This window comes from Perca flavescens, chromosome 11 (assembly GCF_004354835.1).
Source record: "Perca flavescens isolate YP-PL-M2 chromosome 11, PFLA_1.0, whole genome shotgun sequence".
Classification (NCBI taxonomy): domain Eukaryota; kingdom Metazoa; phylum Chordata; class Actinopteri; order Perciformes; family Percidae; genus Perca; species Perca flavescens.
In genome coordinates, this window is record NC_041341.1 from 11,449,676 (window position 1) to 11,470,503 (window position 20,828).

General features: G+C 39.6%; 2 protein-coding genes across 5 annotated transcripts; one reads left to right on the forward strand and one right to left on the reverse strand.

Annotated features, from left to right (window-relative positions):
• Window positions 1-931: 931 nt before the first annotated feature.
• Window positions 932-4,027, reverse strand: cox17 (cytochrome c oxidase copper chaperone COX17). Its single transcript, XM_028590342.1, has 4 exons — window positions 3,919-4,027; window positions 2,791-2,915; window positions 2,592-2,697; window positions 932-1,131 (listed from the first exon to the last, which is right to left on the reverse strand). The coding sequence occupies exons 2-3, from the start codon at window positions 2,901-2,903 to the stop codon at window positions 2,613-2,615; spliced, it is 198 nt and encodes a 65-aa protein (XP_028446143.1). The 5' UTR covers window positions 2,904-2,915; window positions 3,919-4,027; the 3' UTR covers window positions 932-1,131; window positions 2,592-2,612.
• hcn5 (hyperpolarization activated cyclic nucleotide-gated potassium channel 5) lies at window positions 3,542-20,200 on the forward strand. 4 transcript variants are annotated; one of them, XM_028590335.1, is made up of 14 exons: window positions 3,542-4,185; window positions 4,383-4,517; window positions 4,726-4,774; window positions 5,567-5,670; window positions 7,559-7,815; window positions 8,852-9,038; window positions 10,229-10,333; window positions 11,152-11,289; window positions 13,281-13,442; window positions 15,241-15,334; window positions 15,458-15,585; window positions 16,636-16,782; window positions 16,904-17,141; window positions 19,584-20,200. In XM_028590335.1, the coding sequence occupies exons 5-14, from the start codon at window positions 7,631-7,633 to the stop codon at window positions 19,754-19,756; spliced, it is 1,557 nt and encodes a 518-aa protein (XP_028446136.1). In that variant the 5' UTR covers window positions 3,542-4,185; window positions 4,383-4,517; window positions 4,726-4,774; window positions 5,567-5,670; window positions 7,559-7,630; the 3' UTR covers window positions 19,757-20,200. The 4 variants fall into 4 exon arrangements, with proteins under 4 accessions (XP_028446136.1, XP_028446135.1, XP_028446138.1 ...); XM_028590334.1 differs by lacking the exon at window positions 4,726-4,774; XM_028590337.1 differs by lacking the exon at window positions 4,726-4,774 and having other exon boundaries at window positions 7,562-7,815.
• The last annotated feature ends 628 nt before the right edge of the window (window positions 20,201-20,828 follow it).

Consider the following 20,828-nt stretch of genomic DNA (forward strand, 5'->3'; position numbering starts at 1 on the left):
GCGCAGGTCAGATTTCAGGTATAAACACCCAGGGGCGTAGCACAAAATTCTGGCCACAGTAGAAAGGCATTTTCTATGGGCCCCTCCCTGCATCCACAGCTATTCATTCTAGCATATTTTTGGGCCCTCCTCACATGAGGGCCCTGGGTACTCAGTCCCCTTTTTTCCCCCCAGTCCGACACCCCTGTGAACACCCACCACCCCCACCTCCTAACATATCCAGCTCTCCTCTGACAGGACGACTCACAGGGAGCCCATCTCAGTCGAAATCCAAATTATTCTGCGCGGCTTTATTTTTCCTTAGCAAATTAAAAGACTAGTAATAGTACATGTAAAATTAAGCAATGTGATGGATCTACAAGCCAAAGAGCCTGTATTTACACAAGAACCAGTATTCTTGCTGTAACAATTGTTGCTATCAAGTTATCAAAGATAAGATGGAGGAAAATACATTTGAGACAGATTCTTCTGTAATGTCTTGGTTTGGTAAACACTAAGACATCATAATACTTGACAACCACTACCATAAATACTTTTAAACTACCACAAGATGAATTGCTTCTGTGACACATTTTCTTCAAATTAACAAAATGGCAATGAGGTGCTTTTTGGCAACGTGAAGGTCACAATGAACTGGTGGATTTGAAGCACAGTGTACAACTATCACTTTGTGGCATGAAAAGTGAAACCAGTTAAAACAGCTTAGCATTTCCAGCTGGTTTGTCCACTGTCAGGCACACTTCATAACAGTGACACAGTACAGAGGAAGAATGCAGATATGCCAAGTATTGACTTTGCAGGGGCAGAAGTTATTTTTAAGCCTAAGTGCATACCAGGGACAGCAACTGTGGCAAGCAACCGTTCACACAGTCACTATAAAACTTCAAGATGAATGCATGAATTTGTAAGTGCATTTAATCTACAACACAAGTCTTATTGCATAGGACTTTTATTTAACATCAGACAACATTTTAGATTTCACACATTTCCCATAATCTGCAGACTTAAAAAAAAAAAAACAATTTCACAGAAAGATCACCCTATCAGAGCCGAAGTGCATCGTCACATTTCCCTTACAGTTGAGGTATAAATAAGCAGGGAACACCCAGGGTCGTCTTGCACAGCAACACACTGAAGGAGAATAAAAAAAGAAAAAAGTATTAACACGTACCAGGGTTTGCAAAATTGTAATGGCAAAAAAAAAGAAAAAGAAATGACCCCAAGATTAGCTGAAAGGCTGAGGCCTGGTTGTATATTCCGTAAATAGAAACATGTTAGTTGTGATTAATCTAGGTACTGCGACCTACTACATAACAGCGCAATCGTACTTCCTCCAGCCTAAAGATAGATATGTATCCCGGGGGAAATTGCTGTGCAGCAGTTGCGAGTACAAATATTCAAAAGATAGGTGCAAAACGTATAAAAAAAATAAAAATAGATAACAGCAAAGTGTGATCGAAATATATACAATGCCAAAATCAGGTTACTAGTACAGATGATAAATGGAAACGGTCTTTTACAAGAGCAAGTGAACATTAGGTGATGCCAGACATCTAATTGAGCTGCTGAAACGTGAACCGAGCCACATGGCTACAAGCATGTTTCATGTGTAGTCATGTGAGCACAGAAGATACTTGCTCCACCATCCCTCACCACACACACACACCCCTCCCATTACCCTTGTTACATGATGTTCTAGACAGATACTGCACAAATAGCTAAGAGACACAATTGACCCGGCGAGAGAAAAAATAAATGAGTGAACCTGGAGAATACAAATGGCTTCATCACTGCAAATAGCCAGGGTTAAAGAAAAGACGTTGGGCATTTACATGGTTCACAAAGGGCGGATGCTCATTTACACACCACACTGACTCAATTCAAGTTGGCTTTAGGTTGTCAGATTACATTAGGCAGCAGTGCGTCACCAGTACAGGCATGCAAACTGTGTTCAACTTCCATTTCCAGTTTTAATTTTGTAGGTAACCAACGAAATAAGGACCAAATCAAATAAAGTTTGAGGTCACTCCAAAGCAAAATACCGACTTTTGAAGAAACAAAAAAAAAAAAAAAAAAATCGCCTTTAAATTTACCAACACATGCGTTTACGGTTTAAATGGGCATTTGGCCTGATCAGACTTCAACAGACCAGTGTTATGCAAACTGAAGGTCTGATTAATGTTTTGAAGGCCAAGCGTTGCCTCTAGAAATCTCATTAGTATCACACTATAAAAAGGTGGCAATGTGAACCGTTACTTGCAGCATTTTCATTGCTGGAAATATTTCCATACCACTATTAGCCATGCCGCTTTCCCCGCCCTCCTCCTTAAATCACTACATCACTCTGACCTTTGTGGTGTGTAGACAGGATTAGACTACATGGCCATCATTTTAAAATGCATGTAATCCAGCTCTAACACACGTATCAGTTTTGCATTACTCTGATTTTACTTATTTGAAAGGATGCACTGGTGTTCTAGTCTGGTAGTTCAGTTTGTACCCAATATAAATCAGTAACAGCTGAGGGATACAAACGACCTAGTACAAAGGGGGAAAAAGCAAGCTCTTGGGGCACTAGATTGATTACTTACCACACAGACAAAATGGAGCAGTTAAATCTTGAATCCAAGTGCCCTCATGCAATCTTTGTGCGCCTCAATCAGGACTGCACAGCTTTCTTCTCCTTTCTCAATGATGCTGGAGGAAAAAAAAAATAAAAAAAATTGAGGTATTAAAATATTTTCACATGCAACAAGGAAAATGTTTCTGTCTCTCTGGACAGGTACTTACCAAGCATCCCTTACTTTCTTTGTCTCTGGGCAAGCACAGCATGGTTTTAGTGGCTTCTTCTCAGGGACCTCAATCACAGCAGACTCCACGCTGGCAGCAGACACGGTCGACATCTTCTGAATAAACTAGATTTATAAAAAAAAAAAAATGAAAAAAAGAAAGAATGCTTTAAGTCACAGTAGACTAAGGATGAAGAGTGGCACTCACAATTTTGTAACGTGTACGGCTACTTCTGGTTTTGCATCTCATTTTCCAGAAGACAAGTCTTTCACGTTTGCAATTATCTCAGCTAATCAACCCACTTCTGTAGGAGATACTAAAGGCCACCACCTCTGCTGTTCCTACTATGACAAGTCAAATGTCTGAAGAAACATATCATGACAAAATGTAGATAGAACGGAATAAAATGTGGTGTCAAGTTAACAATACCAATCAGGCGTGCTAGTTCCTGCAAAGGAGGAAGATTTAGCTACAATTCCAATCACTTGTTTAGAGTGAATTTCTTATTGACATGTTTGCGTCTAAATTGCGTAGACTCTTTTATAGTCAGTCAAAATCATGTGTTAAGCAGGGAATATTTAGTTTTTACTTGAAACATTAAAATAATCGCCATGTTCATTGCAAATCGTTGACTTTTTATAGCACAAAACAAGTTGTTAAACAGTCGATACATTGGGGGTTAATAATATATGTTCAATCCCAACGTCATTATATTATACCCAAACAGAGACAACGAAGGGGGCTGGACTGATGCAACGTTAGCTTAGATGACAGCATCAACTCAGTCAGCACATTCACCATGCAGCACACAACAGGAGTGCTTTCATTTTTAAATACCCAAGTCTTCATGTGAAAGTAGGGGGGAACAAACCTAAACAGAACCACCATGTGTTGTGCTCATTGTTGTGCTTGACAAGCTAGCTTTGGCTTGATTAGCTTTAGCTAACAGTTTGGTTTGGAGACATTGCATAACACTCACGCAAGCTAACAAAGTTAGCTAACAGTTAGCTAGTTCGTTAACGTTACCTGTGTCACGGCGGATAAATGACACGGAAACAGAAAACGTAGCGTACCACTTAAAACACCTGGTGGACTAATGCAGCGGTTAATCTATGTCATGTAACTTACTTGTACGAAGGCCGACGGTACGCGATATCTCACAGCTTCACCTTCAGAAAGGAGGTAACTAGCATGAACTCTCGTGTTCGCTTTTGATACTAATAAAACTCGCGTGAATACCAAGAGTTAACAGAGGCTTCTGGGAAATATAGTTTTTTGTAACAACGGCGGGAAGCGAATGACACTAGCAGCGAGAGACCATAACTAACCTCTGCAAGACACCAACTAACACATTTGTTCAACAAATAGAGAGACCAGAGCATCTATGAATGGACAGTAAGTTGAATTTATATTGTGATGTTTCTTAGGACAAAATGGTGTTTTTCTGTTGATCTAAAATGATCATTTTGACCTTGAAAACAAAAACAAAAAAACCTTAACTAAAGGTCCATTTAACGTTTAGCGTGTTTTCCGGTTGTTGCTCTGCCTAAAACTGCCTCAAGACAGTTAAAGTATAAATTTGTATTGCGCAGTGACATCATCATCATCATCATCATGGTCTTCATCGGCCACGGCAGCTCATGATGAAAAAAATAAAATAAAGGCATCTCTCATGATGGAGCAGGCAGTGCCTCCTGAAGGAGGCAGGCACTGCTACGACTTTGGAGGTGGGTTGTAGGTTGTCATTTAACACTGTTATTTACCTGTTCAGTGTCATTATTTTTCAGTTTGTTAGTGTCTGTCTTAGTCAGTGGAGAAGTACTGTAAATGTGATGTTGTGTCAGTATTTCATAATTCACAAGTTTAACAACAAAAACACAAAACTATTGACATTTCTAGCTTTCATTTATATTATGCTTTGAAAAGGTTTTTAAGCACAGTGATATCGTCCGCTTGTACAACTTTTCCACTGGATGTTACACAGGTCAGTATGCTAGGATAATAAGATCACTGTGATAGGACTGCAACCTAATCAAAATTGAATATGTATTGTTTTCCGTATTCATTTATTTTAGTCTATTAAATGACAAATCATCCCAATTCCCCACATTCCAATGTCTTTAACTTGCTTGTTTTGTCTAACAAACCCAATTCAATTAAGTTTACGATGATGCAACAGAGAAAAGCAGCATTATTTTTGTTAATTGAAAACTCAATTAATTGACTAATTGTTTCAGCACATCAGTGTTGCCATTAAAATATCACAATATGGATATGGCCAAGTGTATACTTTGTATTGAAAAATAAAGATCTATATGAGTTGAAAATCATCATCAGCCAGCACACATAATCACTGCTGTTTTTCTACACCATCACCTACCAGATATTATATTCAGTGCTGTAAAATATAGTTGCTGGTGGGTATAATTTACACTTCAGTGGCTTGGGAGTTTTTTTAATATGAAAACTTTTTCATTTTCTGTCCTACAATACTAAATATATGTGTTTTTTACGTGACTACTGGGTCTATAGTGCGTCAGCACAGCAAAGCAGTGCGTAAGCAGAAGCACTGAGTCACTACCTCTAGTTTGAGGGCCAGCTGTGTGCTAGATAATTGAGCATGTAAGCACATTGCTCTGTACTGTGTGATAGATATGTACCTCCATTTGAAACACACTTTGCTGCAGTATTTGCTGTGCTTTTCCTGGGATGAAACACCCTTTAATTCACTCTCAGTTTTATCTGAAGTCTGTCTTTGTTTTTGTGTTCCTTGTAGAAATCTGCCCCCTGAAGGAGGAGAGGTGTAGGGCCACAGTACAAGTCCCTATCGTCTGTCATCTCCTCTTCATGTGTGCACAAAGCAGCGTCTAGGAAAGAAGTGTAAGCGCTCTTTTTCTTTCTTTGATCTGTGTTAGCCATGCAGCAAATGTATATTCTCACATGTACTGTATATTGCAAGGAACCATGTCTTTTGTTAGAATAGAGAGTTTGTCACATACCAATACACAAAAACAATGAAAGGCAGTGCTCCAGAAAACAATAACCAAATTTTTACTGGATCGCATTGACTCATTGAATATATAGTTAGCATTGAATATATAGTTATATCACCACAAAACCTCTTAGGGAGGAGGTCAGGGTGAATGGTCTGGTGTACAAAGTGTCCGACCCAAAACAACAGTTTACATTCACAGTACTAGTGCTGCAGGATACGAGGAAAATATGCAACATGCGATAACGTTGTTGAATATCGCGGTAACGATATTACCTGCGATAAATAAACAGATATTAAAATGTACTCAGTTCCGCGTTTCTGCTGCTTTTGGTATTCTGCTAAAATACAACGTATTGCTTGTTGAGTTTAAAACAAATAAAACAAAATAATTTCCAACATTCTTCTATTGAACAAATCAAACATTGAATTGTATATAAAAAGGCGGCACTTAAAAAAACCTTTTAATGTGCAGTTTTCTACTGATATTTTCTTTCAACTAACACAAAAAATCTCTGAGTGTCTATCGCGATATGTTGCAGCCTTTTGCGATGTGTATATTGTGCAAGTTGATATTGCAATGGCAATTTAAAAAAACCACACACATAAATAGTTCTTGAAACTGTCATATGTGTTGGTTTGGAAGGCAGTGAAAAACCAACACAACCTGTTTTGAAGAGTTTTCCACAGTCCACTTTCACTCAACAAGATTTTTATAATATTTGAGAAATGTACCTTGGATGTAATGCCGAACAGGTAAAACGGACAAGAGACAGTGTGCACCTGGTGAAGGCTCACACATAAAGCACCAACACCAATTGATTCATCCTCAAAGTGAACTATAAAACCCTTTCAGTGGTATTAATCTTCCTACTTCTAGTGTTTACTGTACTTCTCTACTGCAAACTGTCTAACAGGAAAAATTGTCCAAAATAATGAAGAAAAAGGAGTCCTAATCTCATAAAATGTCCCTCACATTATTAGACGCATCTCATGCACTAAGTTGCCACTAATTCACCTTACCCACTGCCATGACCCATCAGTTAATCCTACCATTCTGCTACATCCTGTAATATCATTTCTATTTCACATTTTATAAACGTTGCTGCAATCCTACAAAAACCTTCCAAGGATATGTAAAAATAGATTTATGAATCTTCTGCTTTGTAATCCTTGATATATGCAACATTTAAGCTTCTGTGTTTTTTTTTGTTGTAAATGATGTTAAAGATGCAAATAAACAACACAGGAGCTGGCTCCGAGCTGCGAGCATATGTACAGCATCAGGTTACACAGTACAGTGTTTAATTACATCCCTGGTAGAGATGGCCCAAACCGAACTTGTCTCTGTACATGCTGCCAGATGTCTAGTTCACATGACAATAATTGTGATCCCCTCCACACACACGCACACACACACACTCACACGCACACACACGCGTGCGGCATTGTCTTCAGTATTAATGTGAGCTGGACCTCTTGACATGGCTTGATTCATGTGGGGATGAGACACAGATACTGAATAGTTGATGAGCTGGGAGAAAAAGAAAAGAAATGGAGGGATGGGGAGGGGTGGGGGCAGAAATAGAGAGAGGCAGACAGAGAGGGAGGGAGGGAGGGCGGGAGAGAGGGAGTGTGCAGAAAGGCGGGTATCCAGTCGCCTCGCTCCAAACAGCTTCAATAAGTCCTGAGGTTGGCAGCATCGATGGAAAATTACCTTGTGACCTAGAGGGGAGGTCAGGACTGGTATAATCAGAGTCCACTTGTTCCGAGAAGCAGCAGCAGCAGCAGCAGCAGAGGGAAGATGGCCTGTGTGTTCGGCTGATCGGAGGGGACCAAAGACTGGGCATGGAGAATCTAAAAGGTCCCGTCGCGGGATCCACCTCAGCCACCTGTGGATGGAGAGCCATGCTTCTTCCACAGCTGAACAGGCAGTCCCTGTACGTGTACGGCAGCGAGATGGCCGTGGAGCAGGAGTGCATCCGGCAGCTGCAGAGCGGAGTCTTTGTCATCCACCCGTTCAGCCTCATGAGGTATTTAATATACTTGATAGATTCAGGCCAGTCCTGTGCGCAGACACCACCTCCACTTTTAGTCTCAACGTTTCTTTTAAAGTTAGGTAGTTTCTGCAAGTTTCTGGAGGTGATTCTTGTAAAGTATCATCTTATCTTATTTATATTTCTCCATGTTAGAGTTGAAAAAGCTAAGTAGATTAACTGATAAATCAATTGATAGAAAAATAATCCGCAACTATTTTGATAACTGATAAAAAAATGGCGAAATTTGTTTTTTTTTGTTCCAATTTCTTAATTTGATAGATTTGCTGTTTTTTCTTTCTCTGCAGTAAAGTTTTTAGATTTTGGAGTGTTAGCGGGTAGTGTTAAGTGTAGGGAAAACAAGCATGTTGATGACATCACGTTGAATGTTGGGCATTTTTCAGTATTTGCTGACTTTTTATAGACAAACACCATTTATCAAGAAAGTATTCATCAGATTAGTCAATAATGAAAATAATCATTAGGTGAAGCCCCACTCCATATTACTTGCATGTCACATTACTAATTAGCATTAAGCAAACAAGTAACCTAAAAGAGCAACTAATAATTGATAATCAGTAAAGGAGAGTGTTAGGAAAGATTATCACTCTTTAAATTCTAGTTTTGTGAAGTGATTTTTAAGATGATACCGGAGGATTAGAAGGACAAAACCAGGTGGATCAAATGACTTCTTTTAAGGATCTGGTTTTTGCATTATCCATGCAGTATTGTTATTATTAGTTTGTAAGGTGATCAGATGGAGTGAAAACAGAGAGGGAATGAAAGAATTGGGGATCAGAGAGCAGAGTTATTTGAGCCTGGCAATTGAACCCTGGCTGAGGAGATGTGCAGTTACAGTATCAGAGTATTTAGTGTGCATAAATCAGCTTGCCTTACCGGCTGCAGCATGACTGTCTGTCTAATGAGCCCTTCTGGCAAGTGAACAGAGACTTTCTGCTATAATCCTACGTGGAAAACAAGATCTAAGGCTCACTCAAAAGTCACAAATGTTTTTTCTCATCTTTTCCTGTAGGAGTTACTACATCATGTGTATGATGGCCATCACATTTCTGAACCTAATAGGGATTCCCATGGAGATTGCGTTTCTGGACGGACACAGTGGGCTGGCATGGGAAGGATTTAACGTGTTTTCAGACACGCTGTTCCTGATAGATGTGGCCCTAAATTTTCGTATGGGCATCATAGCAGAGGACGGCGAGGTGAGAGTGGCTGTACTCTATTTTCAGGCACAATCTGGGAGACCATAATCCCTGCGCAGACAAGCACATACAATCCATCTCTGCCCCATCTGTAATCTACTCGATACACGAAAGGCTAGATTAACAACCCCCCCCCCCCCCCTTCCCCTCCTCCCTGGGGCCGAAATTGGCACCTGCTGTTTGCTTTTATAACAGGGATTATGATGTATTGGATAAAAGACGCAAAAGTATTACGCAGACTATATCCTGTTTGTTTTCATATGATTATACTTTGTGACCTCTGTCTTGCCAATAACAAATGGCATATCTGTGGTGTTATTTCCTGTCTGTGGTGTTTACTGTGGACCGCCCAAGCATTTGGTTTTGCCAGATTTATTCACAGTCGGTTTCTGCCTGTTTGAATTTGCTTCAGCAATAGTTCAACGATGCCCTGAAGTTAAAGGGATAGTTTGTATTTTGCGGTTGTCTGAGGTACTTATCCCTACTCAGTGTATTATCTACAGTAGATGGCGGCCGGTTTCGCCCCCAGTTTAGAGAAGCAGGCAGGAGTACCGAAACGGAAGCTAAGCAATGTACTGCTGTGGATGGGGCCAGCAGCTAAATATATTTTAGTCACCTAAAAATAATTAAAATCTGTTTAGGTGTACGCTATATGTAGAATATTTTCACTGATTTACCTTACTTTCAGACAGCCCTTTCTGACGGGGAACTGAAGCTGTTATCTATGCTCTCTCAAAGCCACCAGTCCTTTGACAAAAAACTTAATTTTACCTTGCAGAACACCGATCGCCAACATCGAACGGTTAGTTTGTTTATGTTATTGTGTGACCTTGGTGAATCCGAACCGACGCTATAAAACTTCAAAGTCAGACAATAACACAAACTAATTAACTTATCGAGGCAGCGATAGACCAGCAACTCCCGCGTTGTGTGAGGTAAAGTTACTGTTTTTGTCAAAGGAGTCTGGTGGCTTTGAAGGGAGCATAGGGAACCGCTTCAGTTTACTGCAGTAAAGCACTGTCTTTGAGCAAACTGTTAATCTCATCCGACGCCACTGTCTCCCCTAATTTTTGGACAAACTCCCAAAGTATTGGTTCGGTTCAAGTGTTAAATTATACATCTGATCGTGTCCCGCGCTGCGCAGCATCTTCATCCATCTGCTCAATCTGCTGCTCTGTTCTCTTTCACAGGAAGCTATTCTGGATATCAAGCGGATTCGAGTCAGTTACCTGAGGACATGGTTCATACCGGACGTTATAGCTGCTTTCCCAATCGGCTACATACTGCTGTTTGCGGTAATAATGAACAGACAGAAAACAGCCAACAGTGTGTGTGTGTGTGTGCTGCAGCGTTTGTCAGTTCACAAAATAACTATGCACTTAGTTTCATATGATTTGTTCGTGGTTTAAAATGAGAAACTTATGTCACACACTCAGAGCAGTAAGAAGGTGTTTTACAGACAATAACTACAGTACTGTAGCCTGACAAGCCAGACCCACATCAAGATGTTGGGTCTGTGAACTCACCATTGACAGGGCTCAATCCGAGGGGCGGGATAAACGCTTGTCTTTCAAATTCCCTCTGCACGTAATAGGATAGCGCTACAACCAGGCAGAGCAACGAAGAAGGTAGCGGAGCTAGTTGATAGATTAAACTTTTGCCGTATCCGGTCGGCAAAACTCTGAACATATCTTCCTTTTTTAAGAATGACTTCAGTGCCGTTCTTTGTTCTTTTCTCAAAGAAAAGCTGAACTTCCAGAAGACTGCTGTTCCCAGCAGCAGCAGCCATAAGCCCGCCCACCGACACTATACACGATGTGATTGGCCTGACCAAAATTTGGTTTTTCCAATATGAAAATGATTTGAAAAAGGTAAATTCAATGATAATAGATTAGGTTAGATTGAACTTTATTGTTGTTGCACAAAGTACAAGTACTGAGACAACAAAATGCAGTTTAGCATCTAACCAGAAGTGCAAAAGTCAGTGTGTGAGTAATGTACATTATGTATTAAGTAATAATACGAAAATTAAATTAGATTAAAGATAAATAGAAAAGAGATTAAACAAGAAGCATACCACTGATAATCTGACATCTTTATTTTATTATCCCAGGACTTACAATACCAAAACAATGACAACCCGTCTAAAACCAACAAGATGATGAGAATACTGATGTTCGTGCGGATCCTCAGCTTGATCCGGCTGGCTCGAGTGTCCAGACTGGTCAGGTTCTTCAACGAAGTGGAGAAAGTAAGTTCACACGCCAGACAAAGTCTTCAAAGCTCAGCTTTGAAATTCAATCAACCTTTCTACTACCTGCAGATACCTTACCAGACCTGGCATCCAATGACAAATCTGACTTTGAACAATTACAACGTCATTTGTAAAACAAGCGCTGACTCCCTCAATTCTTTTGAGTTTACCTTATTTCTAATTGCACGTACCCAAACATTAGACTCAAAAATAAAGGAATAGGACACCTCAAACTGACTTTGATGATGGTAATCTCATAATGAAACACAATATATCTTGGAATAAATCTTGATGTTGCATAATGTATGTCGTCTGGAGTTGGTGTGTAACTCCACGCCTTTAATCGACTGCTAGCTGCTAAAAATAAATGGTTTCTGGTATATGTTTTCAACGTAGTGGTGGAAACTGGACCCTCTCGCTTTGAAGAAAAATGTTTTGTATTCACACTGATTGAATAATTTCACACACCCAAGTTAAGTTCATCTTGGCTAGCTCGTTAAGCATTTTTGCGCCAGGTCAATTTATCGTCTTCCAGGTTTTCTTTTGCCTTGAGCAGTTTGCCTCCATTCGAATCAAATGGTCCAGCCAGCGCAGTCACCTGATCCTTGTTTCAGTAATGCCGTTCTTGCTTTTGGTTTTTCGTTATAATTCCAAAGTTGTGATGTTGTTAGGCCAGAACATGCCACATAACCTTCACTAGCATTATTTGCAATTAATTCGTTATACTTGTTATTGATCCCCAGTGGGGTAATTACAATTTACACTCTGTTTGAAATCACTACACATAGGCCTGAATTAGACACATGCTACTGCCACCCCAAAAAGCGCTCCCTGACCCGGAATCGAACCCAGGCCACGGCGGTGAGAGCGCCAAATCCTAACCACTAGACCACCAGTTCAGTACAACGTGGACCCTGGTACATTAGGCTTGACTTGGAATTGCGAAAAATATAGACGGCCCTTTGTTTTTAGGGTCTATTGCTTAAACATCCAGATGTTGTGGAGTTGAGAAACACACCTTGGGCTTCACCCAATCTTGCATCGATGTCCTTTAGTGTCATGCTTTCTTTTCAGGCTGCCTAAATTAGTGAAGTTCTCCACAAAACTGGAGTTGAATGTGTTGTATTAATGGACATCACCACAATTTTGAAGGTGTTGATGAATAGCCAGACAATTAGGCAGGTTTCCTTTATTTGGACGGGAAAAACTAAAGCAAATAGTAAAATGATTACACAAGATGTCCATTGTAAATGTCTATCACAGTTTACAGACTGACTGCACTTACTGTGGTTGTGTGGACACCGATTTCTATGTGCAAACAGGGATTATTACCATTATTTCAGGTGCACTCACTTTCAGTTTTACCTGCAAATTAAGTGATTTAGATGATCTTGCTTAACTTTCATGTTTCTTGCCCCATCTGATTTTTTTGTAGTGATGTTGTGTTTCCAGATCTCAGCAATTAGTTCAGTAAATGCAAAGCGTTATCATAAGTGATATAAATGATGTTCCAGACTACGAAAATAAGACCTGGGTCATAATAAACCAGAATTATCTTTTAGAGTGTAAAACTTTGCAAGTTAGTCATAAAAAGGGACCTCAGGTCTGCACAATTAATAAATATCTTAAAATATACTGTATCACCATGTCTTTTAACATTGTTGCATTGTTTTGGGTTTGTTTGTTTTTTATTCATAGTGGGCCTTGGATTTTAAGTAAATCATGAGTTACTGTAACTTGTGAGAAAACATATTAACTTGCCTAAACACAGGAGATACAGTATGATGTATTGATGTTGTTGATGCACCAGATTATATACAGTACAGGCTTGGGAGAGGACATGGCTGATCCTGGATCAGGCTTAAAGCCAGTATGCTGCTGTAATATAACACACATCTCAGCCAACAACCTGGACGTCCCACAGTGTGTATGATTTGCTTACCAAATGCCTTCAAGTCACATGTTTTCGTGTCATCTCTTCCTGACAGGTGTCTAATGCCAACTTGGAGGTGGTCCGCCTCTTCTTCCGCATCTTGTCTCTGTTCATGATGATTTTCCTGCTCTGTCACTGGAACGGCTGCATCCAGTATTTTGTCCCCATGCTGGAGGAGTTTCCCACCGACTGCTGGGTCCGGAAAGAAAACCTGATGGTGAAACTAACTTCACAAAACTACAGTGTGAATGTTGATGCTTGTTGAAAATGGTGGAATATAACTAACTACATGTATTCAAGTGCTGTATTTAAGTACAAATGTGAGGTATTTACTCCACTACATCTCAGAGGTAAATATTTTTTACTCCACTACATTTGTCTGACAGCTTTAGTTACTGTTCAGACAGTTTTTCATCTCCTTCCTGTCCAGTGAAAACCAAGTATCTATAAATTTGATGATTTTGAATGTTTGTGATAAACTGAAGGATGAAGTGTTCCTTCTGTGTGTTGAGAGAATTCTCCTCTTTAAATCTTTAAAAAGCCTCTTAGATCAGCTGGAAAATGCAATGGTGGCCTAAAGGTTAGAGACGAGCTTGTGACCGGGAGGTCGTCGGTTCAATCCCCAGACCGACAGGATAAAATCTGGGTGGGGAAAGTGACAAGAACAGCGCTTGTCCCTCCCTCATTACCACCAGTGAGGTGCCCTTGAGCAAGGCCCTTAACCCCAACTGCTCCGGTGGAGCTGCTCAGTTGCCAGCAGGTCAGACTGTGGTTGTACTGGGCAGCTTCCAGGTATGAATGTGGAACTGTGTGAATGTGATCAGGGCATTCCTGCAAAGTGAACCTTCCCTGAATAAATGAAGGTTAAAAAAATGCATCATCACAAAGTTGTAAACAGGGCTGTTTTTCTGACACCATGAAAAGTTTATTAGAGATACGTGGTTCTCACAGGACAGCGACGCTACAAACATGATGATCTTATAGAATATGATGCATTGCTGTAGATTAAACCATCCATCAGTATGTAAAGGAGTTAAAATAAGCACAACCATAAACATCTACAGCAGTAAAATGCAACGTACGCATTAATGCGTACACATTAATCCTGCTAGAAATAGAACCGATGCCTATTTTCCACGTGAGACGCAAGCGTGTTGGAAGCGTTTTCAGGCAAAATAGAATAGGTGTTATGTGTTATATGTCATTTAGGCACAAATACATATTAATAAATGACATGTTGATGTTTGAAAGTCTCTAGGTTTTGACATAAATGCAAATATAAATGTAATTTAAAAAAATAATAATACATAATTATTGATTTTCTAATATTGCACCTGTCAGTACAGAACAAAATATTCTGTAGCCTATTTTGCCGTCAAGACTGCAGACGTTGTCTTTGCTGTAATCAAATCATCATATATTTATATTTAATATGAAGTATACTGCTTGAGTGCAGTAAATCAATGGGAAACATACATGTGTACAGACAAGTCTAGCAGCGCCACGTCAGACACGTTTCTGGTGTGTAAAGACAGAAAAATCCACGCAGAACAGAAACGCCACGCTCACGCCATGCAGGCAGTGTGTGGCCGGCCTAATACAGCAGGAATATTAATCCACAAACATCAGATAAACAGGGAACATTTCACTTCACACTGACTTTTACTTTTCAAATGTTGCTGATAATACTTACACACTTTTACTTAAGTACGTTTTTGAACGCAGGACTTTGACTTGTAGTGGAGTATTTTCACAGTGTGGTATTTGTACTTTTACTTTAGTAAAGGATCTGAATACTTCTTCCACCATTGGTTGTTGATGAGGAGTTGTGAATGACGTGTTGGGAATTAGTCATCTTCTTTCTGAACTTTGACAAGGCATATTTGACAAAATATATTTTTGTGGTGCTTTAAATATCTATACCACATGCTGTAGTTTAAATCCATGTATTTGTTGTTGTTCTGAAGCTCCAGATCTAAATAAAGTCTCGCTAATTATGAAATATTTTCTTCCAGAATGCCACAGTGATCGTGAAGTACTCTTGGGGAGTTTTCCGAGCGCTCTCCCAGATGATCGCTCTCTCTTATGGCTCCATGGATGCACCAACAAGTGAGAATTATTGATTTTCTTTATCCAGCGCTAAAAAAAGCAAAAGTATCACATTCTCCCTCAGATATAAATACCCACCATTTCACGGTAAACAAGCTGGAGTGTCGGTGTCTTGTTCTCCAGATTACGTTGAAATGTGGATCGTCATGGTCAGCATGGTGTCCGGCTGTCTGATGTACACCGTCCTCGTGGCAAACGCTACAACCATGATCGCCAACATCGACCCAGCAGCCAAGGAGTACAAGAGCAAGGTAAGAAAATACATCTTAGCAGTAGACAAGTCACTGTGCTCAGGGAAACAGAAATAAGTAATAAGAAGAATAATTTTAGCATATTTTAGTTGCTTTTAAACTAATCTAGGGAGAGAAAAAGGTGTTTTGGTGATGGCCCATGAAGATATGTTGTAATGGAAAGACCCTGTAACTCCTTTAGCTTGCCTGCAGCCACTAAGGTGTACATTTGTTCAGTTGCGTGTTAGACATTGTATGCCTGTTTGGGATTGTTTTGGCCCATCTTCTACCACAGTAAAAAGGTTTTTTTGATACACGATTAAATATGGGGCAGCCATAGCTCAGTCCGTGGGGACTTGGCTTGGGAACCGGAGGGTTGCCGGTTCAAGTCCCCGTACAGACCAAGTACGGACAGTGGACTGGTAGCTGGAGAGGTGCCAGTTCACTTTGTGGGCACTCCCCTCAGTCTGACTTCTCTCTATTAATGAATGTATAGTAGAGGTGTGAATCTTCACTGATCTCCCCATTCGATTCCGATTATCATGTAAGCGATTCGATATCTCGATGCGTCAAATAAATTTTTCTATTAAAGCCATATAGGACATTTAATTCATAGCTTTTCAAGCTTCAAAAACAAAACATTCTGCAGTGCTCTAATACTAAATAAATTGGATACATAAATCAACAGCACTGAGCACATGGCACTTCCTGAATGTGCAAAGCATAACAGAATATGTAAACAGAAATGTTGTTTGGCCTACATTAAATTGTAAACAGAAATAATCGATCATGGCCCGGCCGATTATCGATGCAGCATCGTCCATGATTTGATGCATCGATTTTTTTGATTAATTTCAACACCTCTAATGTATAGGTCCTGTTTGTGCACCTGTGTGTATTTCTGGCCTGTGTGTAATATGTAATATATCAACAGAGTGTAAAAATGTAATTAATAAAGTATCTCAAATTCAAAACAATGCAGCTTGAGTAGCTCTTAGCACTGTAATGCTGTCTCATGTATAAATGCGATGGGGAAGGAAAGTGGATCCTGAGCACTGTGACTTCCTACAGATGAGCCGTTTGGAGCACTACATGGGCTTTATGAAGCTCCCACCAGAGCTGCAGCTTCGTATCACCAACTACTACCAGGCTCGCTACGGAGGGAAGTGGTTTCAGGAGAAGGACGTCATGCACACAGTGTCCTCAGCGCTCAAAGAGGTACAGCTGGGGTTCATCTGCTTGGAACTTAATGCTAAGTTGTTGCTCCTTTGCGTCTTTGTTCGTCATCTTTCATATCATATGAATCATATATTTCTTACCAACATATTTTATTTTCCAGCAAATCCTGATGGTGATGTGCAGCCGGCTACTAAGAAAAGTGCCAATGTTTCAGACCAGAGACGAAAACTTTATCAACGCCGTCCTCCTCAAACTGGACTACGAGGTTTTCCTGGAGGGAGACGCCATCGTGCGACAGAACGTCCCAGGCGACCGCATGTTCTTCATCGACCACGGCCAGGTCGTCATGGAGACCGATTCCTATGAGAGGGAACTGTGTGATGGAGACTTTTTTGGAGGTGAGTTGGATTCACTCTGATTAGCGTGTATCACCGAGAAGTGATTTCCAGACAGCAATAGTCAGGGAACTTGAAGCAGGAGAGGAGAAAGAAGTGAAATATAACATACCAGAATGTTGTTTGACAACCTTTCTCACAACGTTTTCAGCCCAGTTAGTTTGAAAGCAGATTAGAAGCAGATAGAAAAACACTGAAAAATCCAAGTGACTTAACTTTAAGTGCCAGACACTACAGACAGAAACATTCTTTTTTTCATGCACTGGTCAATTTGGAGACTGTGGGCTGTTTGGCTTCCATAACATGTTTATAACAAATACACGTTAGGTGTTTATTTTACTTGTACTACACTTTGTCTATTTGCGTCGGTAGATTTTAAAGGCCATTTTCTCAAAATGATTTTTGTTCTCAGACTCCACTGTGCAGCAGCACTTGCATACACACAACTTTGCAGTTTCATTCCTATCTATTTTCTGAAGGTTTTTACAGAGGGGGTTGTTCATATATCATTCATAGCCTGATTTACGTCACTTTTTATTCCTAAAAAAATGGCGAAAATGTTTTGTGGCTGTTGACAGTATTTCCTGATTTATGGCTTCTGAAACCTGGCTTTATCCAATGTTCAGATTTCTGTTCTGGAAATGTATGCACATTAGCACATATTTAATTAGACAATGCCTCATTTGCATATTTAAATGTAGGATTTCAGAAAACTTGTAATACAATGTAAGTAATCAACTGGGGAAGTTTCATCGGGATTTCATTGTTACCCTTTTCACCTGTAGTGTTTGAAACTCGGAGTAACATCTGTATTACCTAAAGCAAAAGTACAATGAGTACACAACAGCGCTGTTAAGTATTACATAATGAATGTAATGAATGAACGGAAACGGAGCACCGATGTGTTGTTAAACACATCTAGGCACATTATGCATTAAGGAACTTTTTATTAAGCATTATGACAATAATAATTTGTACTTTCAAATACACAAGGTCCACTTTTTTAGCTTCTTCTGCTTTCAATCCCATCTCATGGTCTCCCTCGGCAGATAGGGTTTACTCAGTTTTTATTTTGTTCTTATCACCATTATGTGTGTTTAGGGTTTTTAAATGATTAATCGTACTGGAGTGTATTTACCTCTTTATTGAGCTATGGAAATATGCTTTTAAAAGCTCAGTGAGTCCACTCAAATTACAAAAAAACATCTTGTGGTAGTTTTTGTTCTTTGTCGAGATTTAGAAATATCCACATCTTTTTTCTGCCTCCCCCACAATACAATGGAGGTGAATGGAATTTAATTTGTTTTGCAAAGCATTGAAAAAACACTTTTTTAACTGAGCAGCAACATCTAATTCCAGAAACAAAAGTGTCTCCATAATTCACAGAACTTGATGTCAGTTTTCATGACACTGACTATTCTCTGTAGAAAATGGTTCCAATTAAAGCTCAATTAAAATCAGTAATCCAAGTTGCAAAATCGTTTTTTGGTGAAACAATTGGATGTCAAGAGAGGTGTCGACCACAGTTATCTTTTGCTGGGCTGCTGGATTAGAGAGCATTATTTGCTGCTGTCTCTCTTAAGGAAATCATACTAAACTCTATTTAAAAATCTGTCACTTTTCTGTCTCGTACAAATCTGGGTAATCCTCAGACCTCACTGTGAGCATTTTTCACTGAAACTGCTTTCAACAACAGAAACCGTCTTTATGAAAACAGCTGACAGCTTATTCTGTGGATTACCCACAGTAACAGCCATAATGCTTCTAGGAAGAGATGTTGCTGTTGTCATTTTTTTGGTGCTGAGACAGATATGTCAAACCTGGACAAATAAAACCCAAACTGCCGGCATATTAGATAGCACTAGAGTTAGGTGATTTAAAGTCACGCATTTTGTTTATGTAAGAGTGTTTTTTTACAGGCGGGAACATGTCAATAAAAGCTTATGTGGACATTTAGTATCTTAATTGGTTCAAATGAAATGCATTTTTATTTCAATGTGAAATGGAAGTAACTGATCAATGGATTTAGATTTTTTTTTGGCAGATTTAGTGTGATTTTGAAGGTTTTTCAATTGGTTTTTCATTGCTCAGCATTCATTGCTTTTTCACATACACACAAAACATCTGCAGGTTTATTTGCATAGTCGAGCAATAAGCATTCTTTAAAAAAAACAAAAAAAAACATCACTGTCAAACCAAAAGTGAATAAATCTATCTTTTCCAATTTGGGTAGGGATTTATTTAATTCTCAGGCTTTAAGTGGGAACTGGTCCTAATCTTTTTGGCAGCAAACCTCTGCAGCGTTTAGAGTTAAGCAGGCTTCCCGAAACAACTCCGTTAAGTCCGGTTATTTAATTTAGGATTAATTGTCAGACCTCATCTGCGTCATTAGGGTTCACTCGTTCATTAACCACGCTCTTGTGGTTCCCTCTGTGTGTACAACAGAGACATGTGTGCTGACCAAAGGCAAACATCTGGCCACAGTGAAGGCGCTGACCGACTGCCAGTGCTTCTCTCTCTCCTGGGACGACTTTCAGGAGGTGCTGGAGGGCTTCCCAGATGTCAAGAAGGACTTAGAAAAAGTGGTTCAAGTCAACGCTGATGATGCACTCGTGTAAGACCAAAAACTAGACTTTTATTTTATTTTTTTTACTGTATGAAAAGGACAGGGGATATGGATACTTCCAGGACATTTTATGTGATTATGTGATGGACAGTACTGTACGACTGTTGCTGATTCCTCATGTGGACACCAGTTGGACACTTCTTTGCGGATGAGATGGACAGTATTAGAGCATTTTATTCTGACAGGTAATTATACAGTCTCCTGATCCATCAGTTATCAGCAATAATCAAAGACCTCAACAGTAAAAACGGGTCAAACGTTTGATCTCTGCTTCCTTGTTGATGCTGCAATTTAGCATTGAAGTCAATGCATACCTTAGTAAAAAAACAAGAAAGATCTGTCTTAAAGGGGAATTCTGGTTTCATATAACTTGGGCTTTACTTTCCTAGTTTTGGCCATCATTCCTATAAATAAAAACAAAAGACTGGGCAAGAAACGCATGCAAACCCTTCATGTTAGCTAAACTGCTTAAACATTCATCACAGTTCATAGCATAGTTCTCTTGTGTCATGATGGATTATTACCAGCGTTCCAGATGCAATCACCCTTTAGATTTACCTCTAAATAGTCATTCAGATAGCCTGTCAAAACTTGTAAACACCACCTGTCTGATTGTCTGACTTCTTGTGGTTCTTCCTCCGTTCAGACTTTGTTGCAACAAAAGTAACATGATGTTTTAGCAGGTATATCACCAGCTCAGTTTGGCATTTTAGCATGCTAAATAACACTAAACACAAAGTGTAGCTGAGGCTGATGGGAATTTTTAACCAAAGTTTTATACAAAAGGAAAAGTTTGACCCCATAATGGCACTAGATAAAAAGTCAGCGGATCACTAAAGTCGTTAGGATTCATTGTCTGGGGAACCCGAATGTCTGTACAAATGTTCATGCAATTCTTTCCATGTTTGTTGAGTCGGTCTGCGCTGAAGTGGTGGACCGACTGTCCCTAGGATGGCTGACAATAAGACCCAAGTTGCAATAAACTGGAATTTTGCTTTATAGGGAAGTATACAAAAAAACTCATGTATGTCATTTTTCTTTTTCTCTAAAATGACATTTATTTG